Raw genomic sequence first — 14,026 nt, 5'->3', positions numbered from 1 at the left:
AATATTGCATGGTGATTACGTTGTTGTCCTAGACTGGTTGGTTCAGAAAGAGTTTTACATACAGGTATAGATGTGATGTCTGTATCATCTACATAAAACACAAAATTGTACCAAAATTTCATTTCTTTTGATTTTTGTGGTTAAACCTGGCATATATGTCCTTGTATATAAAAATACCAGCTTTTCATGGCCAAGATGGCACTGAAGCTGAGTGGAGCAATTCACAACTACATCCTCAGTTCCTCACCTCAGTCATTGCTGATGCTTCAGGAAAGTATATAAAATGTAGAAATAAACGGATCTTAAATAGCCTTGTGAGATATGAATAGAAAATTAGATGATGAAACAGTAGATACAGTTGCCTCGGTATACATGTAACACATTACCTGTACAGGTAACACACCTGTAATTAAACCTGTTAGTGTTAATATACTCTGACCTACTATATTTAGTGTTAATATACTCTGACCTACTATATTTAGTGTTAATATACTCTGACCTACTATAGAAGGTCAAGACGTACCATAACCAAATTATACATACAGTACACTTTTCACATTTCAATCTTCTTCTCAAGTTCCACCAGTGGGATTAAGCTGAAACTAGCTGAAATGATCCTGATATGATCCCGACCAAGTGTTGTTATTTTTCGGGTCGGTCCAAGATGGCCACCATAGCCGCCATCTTGAAAAACACATTTTAAACTTCTTCTTAAGTTCCACCATTATTGTTGGGCTGAAACTTTCCAGAAATGATCCTGAGATGATCCCCACCAAGTGATGTTATTTTTCGGGCCGATCTGAAATCCAAGATGGCCGCCATAGCCGCCATCTTGAAAAACACATTTTAAACTTCTTCTCAAGTTCCACCAGTGCTGTTGGGCTGAAACTTGCCAGAAGTGATCCTGATATGATCTTGACCAAGTGTTGTTATTTTTTCGGGCCGATCTGAAATCCAAGATGGCCGCCATAGCCACCATCTTGAAAAACACATTTTAAACTTCTCCAGTTCCATTGGTGCCATTGAGTTGGAAATGGGTGAGGATGTCAAGGAAGGCGAGCCAACATAATGTTGTTATTTTTTTGGCCTCGTAAAAACTTTGACATGGCAGCAATGGCGGCCATTTTGTAACATGATTGCGCAACCATGGTTTTCCTGAACAACACCTATATCAAACTTCTTCTCAAATTCCACTGGTGGGATTCAGCTCTAACTTACCAGAAATGATCCTGAGATGGTTCTTACCAAGTGTTGTTATTTATCGGGTCGGTCAGAAATCCAGGATGGCCACCATGGCCAACAGTGCCACTATATACTTGCTACTATATACTTGCTACAAAGAATACATACTACAATAATATAAGGGTTTTAATTTAGAGTCAGATGACCGTTAAGGCCCCTGGGCCTCTTGTTGGTAATTAAGCTTTATATATACTTGTTGATATTTAGGAAGGAAGACATCAATATTCTACAGATATACTCCGACAAGGAGCTGATCATATCGATGGATTTGCCACAACAAAACAATTTAAGCGTATCCTGATGGATTTGAATTTCCGCTGGGTATTTCAATAAGTATACAGTATTCATCTGCAAATATAAGCATCTACCAACAAATTAGCCTTGATCTTCATTTTTGCAGAATCATTATACACTGTATTTTTTTTTCCACAAATAATCAACTGATGTTATGTGTGGAAAATCAGCCAGGTGTGAAATGATGTTTTCATACTACCAGGTATATTGTTTTCTTGGTCAAATGTTTGATGTTTTCACTTGGTATGTTTATTTTTAAGAATCAACTCAGAATATAGATATATATTAGACTTATAATATCTTTAATAAGATTCATCAGTTTGGAAGTAAATATAAATATACAAAGTTTATCTTTCCACAAACAGTATGTATAGACCAGCTAGTCTATTCGGTGCATTGTGTATATTTGGTTTGTACCAGTTGTACTAAATAGGTTCAGTAACATATAATGGAACGCAATTGAATCTCAAGTTAGTTTCCAAGATGATGGCCGTCTCAACAAAGTATACGCTCCAAACATAAAAAGGTGACTATTTTCGGTTTACAATGTAACGGATGTAAAATCAATACCTGAAAATTCCCGTCTTATATCAATGCGTATAATTTATACAATTTCATCGCAAATGAAAATCCCTCGTCTCCTTTTTAACAAAATGAAAGATTAGTATCACAATTGAAGCGTCACATTTCCGCCATCTTGGATCCAAGTGGTACGTACGTCTCGGGATAAAACCACGTGAACCGGTTTGGTTAATTCTACTGGTACGCCACACCCCATTATGATACAGCAGATCTGTATCAGTACAACGGGTACAAACCCGATAAAGGAAAAGGGAAACAGATATTTTCATAAATAGTAACTCTGGCTTACCCAAAAATATGCCCTGGGGTACGTCTTTTTCCACCCCTGCATACTTAGGTTCTTTGATATATCTTAGAAACCATTCCGATCCCCACCCTATAACCTTATATAGCATTGTTGGGCATAAAGAGATCAACAAAATCATGTTGCAGATATAGGCCCTGGGGTCTTCCCCACCCATAGGGACTTTTTTTCTTGGTAATATTTTTGAAACTGTTGAGAGCCCCACCCTATAATCATATATAGCATTGTTGGCCATCAAGAGATATAACCATGGTCCTGGTGTAAAAATGGGCCCTGGGGTCTTTCCATACCCCTTAGGATTAACCAGTGGTGTCTTGGTTTTATTTTTGAAACTTTTGAGATCCCCATCTCATAATCATGTATAGCATAGCTAGACTTAAAGGACCAAATGTCTTAATTTCCCCACCCCAAGGGACTTATATATAGTTTCACCACACTATAAACATGTATAGCATTGTTCATGATTGACAAATAAAGCTATTAACGAAACGAACATGAACATTATTTTGACGTTTGGTCAAATCCAACCAGGTGAGCGATACAGGCCCCAATGGGCCTCTTGTTTTTCAGAAAAAAAATTGCATTATCATTGTAAGTCATTTACTGTATCAATGTAAAATCTTGAGATAATCTGTTAGCTAGCTAGCTCATCAGATGTTAAGGTAGGATAGGTAATGGATACCTTAAGTAAACTAGTGACTTGGTTATAATTATACTACACTAAACACAAAAGTCATAAAGATCAGTGTTAATTTCCTCCTTAGTCAGTTATTTTAAGTCTACCCATTCATTAAGTTCATATATTCCCACCAAAGGCTATATGGCTGGCCATATCACACCAGAGAGCATTATGTGGTTACGTTGAAGTGTCAGTATAGAGATCTAGATTTGTCCTAGATGGAGATTTTTATGTTAGCCTAGAGAGATCGCCAAACTTGGGTTGTATTGTGTTTATGCGATAATTGGTTTTGGAACTTTTACATACTGTGTGAGAGTTCGTTACAAATAGCATTGTTTGACCACACACTCCGACTTGAGGTATATAACACTACTGTATGATATACCACTTATAGAGATCTATTTCAGATTGACAGATCTCTATAAATAGGATTAAACGAAGAAAGAAAATCAATTAGTACTACCATCAATTTTGACTTTTCAATATAATGAAATCACTGGGGCATTATTATGCCATTATCATATTATAACCCTGGCTTTACCTGTTGTTTACCTGTTGTTTACCTGTGTACTGTTATAAAGTCTAGGCCGGTGTGTGTATTTACGGCTGAGTGACTGCCGGGACCTACTTACCTGTATTGTAGTAGATATATGTTCTCACCGCGATACAACTATGTAGTCCCACATGACCACGTCAGGTATGTGATATGTCCATCAATCTCGTTAACCTATCTTTCTCACTATGGAATTTTATCACTATTACAGCAACTTTATTTTACCTGGATGTTCACCTTTCACCTCGAGCAATATTATAAACAGACAAGATTTATGTGTTGACCATTGTGAATTGTATGTCACACGTGCAACAGCAATATACCATTTCTGATTTGTCTCGATACACTTGGCTTACATCATTGGCACAGAGAAGTACCCGTTCATTATTCTTTAACAAAACTGTGTGTATATACTGTGCGGTGGTATATATATATGTAGACATTCTAAAACCGGAAATTTCCTCAACTAAAGATTTAAGAGAGAATTGCTGTTTCATAATACCAGGTATATCCAAAGATATCCACATGGGATGAGAACGGATTAAACTTGAACATTGATTTTAATTTGAACTTGAAGAGTCAAGATTTTTCCATTTAATATTCGGTATAACAAATAAATGGCCTAGTGATTGTGAAATATGTGGGAGGCTGCATAGCTCAAAGAGGAAGACTTTGAATTTAACAGTTTCATTACAATACATTACATGTACTTTATTTCTCTGGAATATTGTATCTACTCTTTCATCTATTAGTTTGACAACAGACAAAATGTGATTTTGTCAAGAGGAGTCCTGATGAGATAAAAACTTGTGAAATGTGCCGATGTGTCTTATATAAGGATCAGAAGTGATAGAATGTTTTGAGAGGAGAGAGTGTTTATACATCAGGGATTTATTACGAGGATGGATCGAAGTACAGTAAAGAAACACAAATATGACTTAGATTTTCAGAAAAGACACATTAGATGGATTGCTTTATCGACAAGTCATGGGAAGGATTGAATTACAATACATGGAATTGGATCTTGGAAAGAGATATATGCAGTATATATATATATCTGTTTAAAATCAAAGTTATTCTTCACAATAATATTCCTCAACACTAGATTAGACTAATTCATTGCTAATTGTGACCTTAAACTAGCTGACACCTCATGATCATACTTAGGAAGATCTGCCAGACATTGTTTTGTTACTTGGTGCAGCTCCATCTCGTGTGTAAATTTCACATACTGATGTCATTAAATTAGGGGTTCAAAGATCTATCTTAAAAAAGAAAGGCTCAAACAGTAAAATGGCAGTATATTGAAATATTAAAAAGTTATCTCCCTTTGTTCAATTCAAATTGCCTCTTGAATGCGGAGGCAATTTTGACTGTGCAGTTTCAAACATCCATATTATATTTTTTCAAAACAAAAATGAACAGAAACATCCATCCCACACACATACACCTAACTACAACCCCCATCCCCTCCCTCACACACACACCTAACTACAACCCCCTCCCACACACACCCACCCCCACCCCCCACCCACACACACACCTAACTACAACCCCCATCCCACCCACACACACACAACCTAACTACACCCCCAGCCCCACACACACCACACAAACACAACCCCCCCCCCCTCCACACACCTAACTACAACCCCCCCCCTCCCACACATACCTAACTACAACCCCATCCCCCCACACACATACACCTAACAACACCCCCCCCCTCCCACACACACACACACATACACCTTTATAACTACACACCATCCCCTCCCACACACACACCTAACTACAACCCCCATCCCCTCCCACACACACACCTAACTACACCCCCCACCCCCTCCCACAAACGACACACCAACCACCCCCTCCAAAAGGGAAAAAAACCCCCCCCGAAAAAGACAAAAAACCAAAAAACCCCCCCCCCCAAAAACCAAAAACAACCCCCCCAAAAAAAAGAAACAGGGGAACAAAGAACAAAAAAGGGAAAAAAAGAACCAAGGGGGAAAAAAAAGCCCCGAAAAAAAAAGAAAAACCCCCCCCACAAAAAGGGAAAAAAAAGAACACCAGGCCCCCCCAAAAAAAAAAAAAGAAAAAGAAAAGAAAACCCCCCCCAGGAAAAAAAAAAAAACCCCCCCCCCCCCCCCCCCACCAAAAAAAACCCCCCCCCCCCCCCCCCAAAAACACAACCCCCCCCCAAAAAAAAAAAACGAAAAAAACCCCCCCCAACAAAAAAAAAAAAAGGGGGAAAAAAGAAAACCGCCCCCCCCAAAACCCAAACAACCCCGGCCCCGCCCACACACCGAACTACAACCCGGCCCCCCAACACCAAAACGACACCCCTTCCACCCCACACCGAACTACAAACCCCCCCGCCACACACCAGAACAACCCCCCCCCCACACAAAACAAACAAGAACCCCCCCCCCACACCACGACAACCCCCCAACCAGAACACGAACCCCGCCCCCCACAACCCAACAACCCCCGCCCCGCCACAAACAAACAAACCCCAAAACCCCCACGCAAAAACGAACCAAACCCCGCCCCACTAACAAAACCCCGCCCCCCACACACCAAACGACAACCCCCGGCCCGCCCACACACAACGAACAACCCCGCCGCCCGCCACACACACCTAACTAACAACCCCGCCCCGCCACACACCGAATACAACCCCCCCGCCCACACACCAACGACAACCCCCGCCCCCCCACACACCTAACTACAACCCCCTCCCCCCACACACACACCTAACTACAACCCCCCCCCCCCCCACACACCTAACTACAACCCCCCCCCTCCCACACACCTAACTACAACCCCCCCCCCACACACACCTAACTACAACCCCCTCCCCCCACACACCTAACTACAACCCCCTCCCCTCCCACACACCTAACTACAACCCCCTCTCCCTCCCACACACATAACCTAACTACACCCCCCTCCTGCACTCACTGTAAACAGTATAAAGTCAGTGATGAGGTTTTCAAGAATGAAGGCTGTTTTACTCCAGAGTGGCAGTAAAGTGTGTAGCTGATGATGAGGATCAGGGAGATGCTACACTGTATATGTGTTTGCTGCCTGTATACCCCAGCTACTGGAGTGTATGATGTACACATGTGAGCCCCCCTCTGGCTCTGGGAGGTACATAATAATGGATGGAGTTTCTGATCAGTAAAGCCAGAATAAACAAGAAAGTGTGTCTGGGATATCAACAGGCTAACCTTTACCAGGATACTACGCATTTACCTCATTATGTGGAACTTATATATCCAGTCCAACATCAAACATTGGAGAAAGTTTTTTCAATGAGGAGAAGAAATTCACATGATGGCAAGGATATTGAAATAATGGATTATAAGATGAAGGAAAGTTTTCAATGTCCAACTCTTTTATATGCCATTTAACATTGTGAAAATGTATATACATGTATGAATTCAGAGGTGGAAATTACTGAAGGGATTTAGATGAAGATTTGAAAGTTTTTGTTGCACAGTTAGGGATTACTATATGAGTGAGTACTGAGGGAGATGTGGCCATGGGGGCCTAGATAGCACTATCTGTCTGACCAGGTGAGTGTAGGAGCTCCATCTATTATACACACTGTGGGATGACCCAGTAATATATATCTCCAGGATACAACTCCTGTGCTGTACTATCTACTGGAAGTATACTTTACATCTCAGGAAATCAGTGCTAATTGATCAACTATACCAACTGGGCTAGATCTTGTGATGTCTTGAATATATACGTGAAACTCCTACTGGATATAAACTTACAGTGTTCATATATATACAGCTAAATTTATATCTATACACTTTACATCTTCGGAGAGTATATCTGGGAAAAATTATGATGCTCAGCTGAAATGTGTTGCTCATGTGGTAAAACTATATAAGAGAGTTTTCAGGAGTATTGCTCATGTGGTAAAACTATATAAGAGAGTTTTCAGGAGTATTTTTAAACCAAGTGCTACTTTCTGTCTCTCATAACAGTACTTCTTTCTCTCTCTCAGCAGAGCTACTTTCTGTCTCTCAGGAGAACCTGCATTTTTTTATCCTAGCTGACACAGGTGTGGGTGTTATCAGAAGAAAAAAAGCCTTCTACATCGGAAGGTCAGGGTTATAATTCATTGGAACTGTATTCATCATTGGAGTTTCCCCTCATGGAAAATTAAGAAGATACTTCAGAGATTTGTACAGATGTAGAGATTGTAGAGAATGTGTTCTGAAAATCTCACTAATGGTTTTTGTTTTCTGACATGGTTGAAAATGGCTCCATTTATCAGATTTGGATTTGAATGGTGATGTTGCCAGTCTCCTTAAATTCTAATCACTTAACATTTTTCGTTGAACTGTCTAGAGGTTTAAAATCTTTCTCTCAGTGTGTCATTTGAATGTTTTTACTGAAAACCCTTCACATTTGGATAGAAAGACTTTTATAATACCATTGAGGCACACCTAATACACACAAAGTTTTCTCTCCAAAAGATCACATGATTGTCTCAGAAACTTGTAGTTGAGTTTCAGTGACAAAGTTTTGGGTCTGACTAGAAGGATAAAAAACACACTTGGAACACTTAACTAGCACGCATCTTATTTCAAGTAGTGCAGACATGAACCTGTTATCTACCATCAAGTGAGGTTTATACCAATTAAAGTGACACTGGATTTGGACACAACAACCCACAGGCCCTCCAACTTTTTAAACCAGACTGATCTTCAGGAAGGATTACATACAATGGATGATACAGGTTTTGTGTTGACCTGATGATACAGGTTTTGTGTTGACCTGATGATACACAGTTTTGTGTTGACCTGATGATACAGGTTTTGTGTTGACCTGATAATACAGAGTTTTGTGTTGACCTGATGATACAGGTTTTGTGTTGACCTGATGATTCAGAGTTTTGTGTTGACCTGATGATACAGGTTTTGTGTTGACCTGATGTACAGAGATTTGTGCAATAGTAAAAATCAGGGTTTTTGTTGAAGGAAAATTAAGTTCAGGGATAAATGAAAACTTAATTCTCATCGATTATATGTGGAAGTAATTCAATATACAATATGGAGAGGAATTCATGGAAGTTGCAGAAAGTTCTAGATGTTTTATATATGTGTACCTGAAGGAATTGTAAGCTTGATTTTTTCATGTTTCTGTGAATATAAAAGTTTTAGATGTTTGTGGTGCAGCCAGGATCCGTCAAAGTTGGAACAGGCTTGGTGGCACCAGGATCTGTCCAAGATAAAACAACAGACATTGTGTCGTCACAATCCATCAAAGTTGGAACAATCCCTGTGTCAAAGAGGTTTGATGTAGGTGGTGCAGGTATTATGCAGAAGAAATGGGCTGGAGTACAGTATGTTTATACCCGCGTAAATGTGTACCACAGTAATCGCATCGAACTGCGATGGAAACGTTCAGTTCACTACTGTGATTCTTGCGACTATGGAGCGAGTGGGATTGCAAGTAGTGCCCCAGGGGTCAGGGGTCGGGGAAGTGTGCCATGTGGGGCAGTTCACTATGGACGTTGTACGCCTGTATCATATCCATTCCCACAAAACTACAGGAAAAAGAGTCCGATCTCTCCCTCCTCTCCAGGCCCTATCCCTGTCGCCAAAGTCATTCCTACTCGACCAGTCAAGGTTGAGACAACTTCTGACCAATCAAGGGTCACTGCGGTCGAGCCGGACAAGGAATATGTTGACGGGGTAAGGAAATTAGATTCTGTTTTCAAATGTATGTGTTCATTCTAAAGTTACTGCATGAGAAAAGTTCAGTTGTTTGTGAAACAATATTTATAGCAACTGAAATTGAAATAAAAGTACAACAAAAGGTATCTCATTTAATTTTCAAATCAACGGCAGGTAGTATTTAATAATAGATTCTTATTTAAAAGTGTATTTAGGTTAGCATTGCCTTATCATAGATAAGTTACAATATAAAGAATGAACAGAACAAAACCGGCTGGATCATATGTATGTACTACAAATAACCGGTGTTATAGAGTAATACTGTGGGAACTGTATTTCATGTATTAGATTCGTGTAATTCCTGAATAATTGGAATCCAATAATCATGGTCATTGTATTAATTATCATAACAATAAAACCAGTGTTCATAGAGTCGTAAGTGTCGCAACAGAATTTTCTACATCATTATATAATACAGAGCCTGCATGCTGTAATGAAGAAAGATATGCATGCTGTATATGTACTGTATGTATTTTTTTATACATCATACATTTATATAAAAAAAGTATAGGTCAGCTTATTATAAGCTTATAGGCTGGTGGGAATTTCCCTATAACCCAAGTGATTATGGATACTTGAAGGCTAATGGGAATTTCCCTATAACCAAAGTGATAGGATACTTGAAGGGCTAATGGGAATTTCCCTTTAACCCAAGTGATAGGATACTTGAAGGCTAATGGGAATTTCCCTTTAACCCAAGTGATAGGATACTTGAAGACTAATGGGAATTTCCCTTTAACCAAGTTATAGGATACTTCAGTGCAGCCAGGATATTTTTCATTATTCCTCTTTATTCACATCACACATATATGATATAAATAAATGAAGTCACAAGGAGGAAGGGATTTGTTATGGTGGGGGTGGCGGGGTGTTGAATGGAATAAGGAATATCAGGTTACACATGTATAAACAAAGTCAGATAATGAGGGAAGAGAAAAATGAAATAAATTGAATGTGTCAATTTCTTGAATATATGAATGTTTAACTTAGTTATAATAAATGAAGTAGGTCAGTAATGGTTAGTATGCAGAAGTTGATAGACAGGTGATCATGCTCTTGTCATAGCTGGCATTAGATCATATTTCTTAAAGATCATGAGTTTTTATAAGCTCACTGGTTCAAGGGACCAAGATGAGCTTATATGCTATACACTTGGTCTGACCCCCCCCCCCCCCCCCCCCCCCCCCCCCCCGATCAATAACCATATATAGCATTGCTTGACATCAAGGGATAAACACTGATGTAAAAATAAACCTAGGGGTCTTTCCCCACCCCTGCAGACTTTTTGGTTATATATTTGAAATTATCCCCTGAATAACCATCAGCAAATAAATCTATCAACATGAACATATTTGACATTTACATATATCCAACCAGGTGAGTGATACAGGCTCTCTGGGCCTCTTGAATGTTGCTAAAAACATTGTGCCCAGCGCTAGCCCAAACTGATTGTGTTTAAACAATATAATATGTTCAAATAAAAAGGATCATGATTGGGAAAACAAAACATTGGATCAGTCAGAGCCGGAGAGAGAATTAGGGAAGGATAGGTTGGAGCCAGGGAAGGAATGATCGAGGGAGGGATAGGTAGAAGCCACGGAGAGTATGATCGAGGGAGGGATAGGTAGAAGCCAGGGAGAGTATGATTGAGGGAGGGATAGGTAAAAGCCAGGGAAGGAATGATCGAAGGAGGGATAGATAGAAGTCAGGGAGAGTGTGATCGAGGGAGGGATAGGTAGAAGCCAGGGAGAGTATGATCGAGGGAGGGACAGGTAGAAGTCAGGGAGAGTATGATCGAGGGAGGGACAGGTAGAAGTCACGGAGAGTAAGATCGAGGGAGGGATAGGTAGAAGTCAGGGAGAGTATGATCGAGGGAGGGACAGGTAGAAGTCAGGGAGAGTAAGATCGAGGGAGGGACAGGTAGAAACCAGGGAGAGTAAGATCGAGGGAGGGATAGGTAGAAGCCAGGGAGAGTATGATCGAGGGAGGGATAGGTAGATGTCAGGGAGAGTATGATCGAGGGAGGGATAGGTAGAAGTCAGGGAGAGTATGATCGAGGGAGGGATAGGTAGAAGTCAGGGAGAGTAAGATCGAGGGAGGGACAGGTAGAAGTCCGGGAGAGTGTGATCGAGGAGGGACAGGTAGAAGTCAGGGAGAGTAAGATCGAGGGAGGGACAGGTAGAAGCCAGGGAGAGTATGATCGAGGGAGGGATAGGTAGAAACCAGGGAGAGTATGATCGAGGGAGGGATAGGTAGAAACCAGGGAGAGTATGATCGAGGGAGGGATAGGTAGAAGTCAGGGAGAGTATGATCGAGGGAGGGACAGATAGAAGTCACGGAGAGTATGATCGAGGGAGGGACAGGTAGAAGTCAGGGAGAGTAAGATCGAGGGAGGGACAGGTAGAAACCAGGGAGAGTAAGATCGAGGGAGGGATAGGTAGAAGCGAGGGAGAGTATGATCGAGGGAGGGAAAGGTAGATGTCAGGGAGAGTATGATCGAGGGAGGGATAGGTAGAAGTCAGGGAGAGTATGATCGAGGGAGGGATAGGTAGAAGTCAGGGAGAGTAAGATCGAGGGAGGGACAGGTAGAAGTCCGGGAGAGTGTGATCGAGGAGGGACAGGTAGAAGTCACGGAGAGTATGATCGAGGGAGGGACAGGTAGAAGTCAGGGAGAGTAAGATCGAGGGAGGGACAGGTAGAAACCAGGGAGAGTAAGATCGAGGGAGGGATAGGTAGAAGCGAGGGAGAGTATGATCGAGGGAGGGATAGGTAGATGTCAGGGAGAGTATGATCGAGGGAGGGATAGGTAGAAGTCAGGGAGAGTATGATCGAGGGAGGGATAGGTAGAAGTCAGGGAGAGTAAGATCGAGGGAGGGACAGGTAGAAGTCCGGGAGAGTGTGATCGAGGAGGGACAGGTAGAAGTCAGGGAGAGTAAGATCGAGGAAGGGACAGGTAGAAGCCAGGGAGAGTATGATCGAGGGAGGGATAGGTAGAAGTCAGGGAGAGTAAGATCGAGGGAGGGACAGATAGAAGTCAGGGAGAGTATGATCGAGGGAGGGACAGATAGAAACCAGGTAGAGTATGATCGAGGGAGGGATAGGAAGAAGCCACAGAGAGTATGATCGAGGGAGGGACAGATAGAAGTCAGGGAGAGTAAGATCGAGGGAGGGACAGATAGAAGTCAGGGAGAGTATGATCGAGGGTAGGACAGGTAGAAGCTGCGGAAGGGACATCAAGTAAACAATCAAGTAAGGGATACTGTATGGTGTACGTGTAGTGTTAGACAAGACACTATATAGACATTACCTGGTACTCCAGAACAGAAGAATTATAAACATTTCAAGTATTTAGCCTGCAGGGAAAGAGATTGTAACAGAAGTCATAACTGTCAATGTGTTGTCTATTTAAATATATATCATTACACCAAGCTTTTATGTACAAACAACAATAACTTACAGAAGTTCCCTCAGCTGGTCGAATTTTGTGGTTGATGTATGGTAGTATTTGACAAATTATAAAATATTCTTTCATATGCGTGTATGTAGGCTAGGGATATTCCATCCAATGGTCATAATTTTTTTTATTTTTGTGGCCCAGAGAATGGAATATCCCTATCCTATACATTATACACACATAATGAAAGAGGCTATTTCTCTTCTTTCATTGCGTATCTTGACCGGCTTTTGACATGTCCTTAATGAAATTGTGAACATCCGAGAAAAAGAAGTTCTATCAATAATACTTTGAAAAATGAGTTTTCCGATTATACACATATTTTGATGTGCACTTCAACATATTTGATCATTTTACTGAATACTCTGTACTTTTTATTGTCCAGTCAGTTTTTAGGTGCTGCACGTGCACCTGTACTAGTCCTTGGCAAGGCTGATATCAATGATAAATTCATGTGTTGTCAAAATGTAGCAGAACTGGACTGAACACTGGTGCCAGGTAGTTCAAATAGTTAGAGCATATCCGTCTAGAGTTTGGAGGTCCTGGGTTCAAGTCCAAGTCTGGTTGTTGCATTTTCTCTCTTTTGTTATAAAACAAAGACAGGCTTAATTTAATGCACTATGTATTACTTTGTTGTAAACAAATAGTTTCTGAATTAAATCATTGAGGATTTTGATAGATAGGGATTATAATGCAGTCTGTTGTCTGTTGTGTACTTTTCTCACCGTAGACTCGTATTGACTATGTTATATGTAATATTTGGACCAAATTAATCCTTCAGGGATTGTAATAAAAAAAAATATAAATATGAAAAAAATGATATATATAATTTTAAAATGTTATTTATCCAGAAACAAATTAATTATATCAATTATCTCTCTAAAAAGATTGTTTTCATCATATTTCTCATTTGATTTGATAATTTTTTTTGCATTGTGGATTAGACATTTAAAAGTGGAGGGGGGGGGGGGGTGGGGGTTTATTCTAGAATATGGGCCTACGCAGTTAAAATGTGAAAAACACTGGGAGTGGGCTTTATGATACCCGAGCTTTAATTTGACTTATAACCGGTAAAAACAATACAATAGTATCTCCACACTAAGTTAATCAAGTATCACAACGTTGTGGAGTTATATATACAATGAGAAAATATTTAATG

The 14,026-nt window shown here is 40.5% G+C and overlaps 1 protein-coding gene across 4 annotated transcripts in view; it reads left to right on the top strand.

Annotated features, from left to right (window-relative positions):
- LOC117342673 (serine/threonine-protein phosphatase 2A regulatory subunit B'' subunit beta-like) overlaps positions 1-14,026 on the top strand; it is a 69,806-nt gene that overhangs the window by 9,467 nt on the left and 46,313 nt on the right. For 3 of the 4 annotated variants that reach the window (XM_033904875.1, XM_033904877.1, XM_033904876.1), the window contains exon 1: positions 7,506-9,371. The exons of the other annotated variant lie outside the window; for it this stretch is intronic. In XM_033904875.1, the coding sequence (XP_033760766.1) occupies positions 8,838-9,371 (534 nt within the window). In that variant the 5' untranslated portion in view covers positions 7,506-8,837. Of the gene's footprint in view, positions 1-7,505; positions 9,372-14,026 lie in introns of those variants that run through there. 4 annotated transcript variants of the gene reach the window in all.

Source organism: Pecten maximus, chromosome 14 (genome assembly GCF_902652985.1).
Source record: "Pecten maximus chromosome 14, xPecMax1.1, whole genome shotgun sequence".
Classification (NCBI taxonomy): Eukaryota; Metazoa; Mollusca; class Bivalvia; order Pectinida; family Pectinidae; genus Pecten; species Pecten maximus.
The sequence above is the reverse complement of the archived record's forward strand: the minus strand, read 5'-3'. Positions and strand labels throughout refer to the sequence as shown.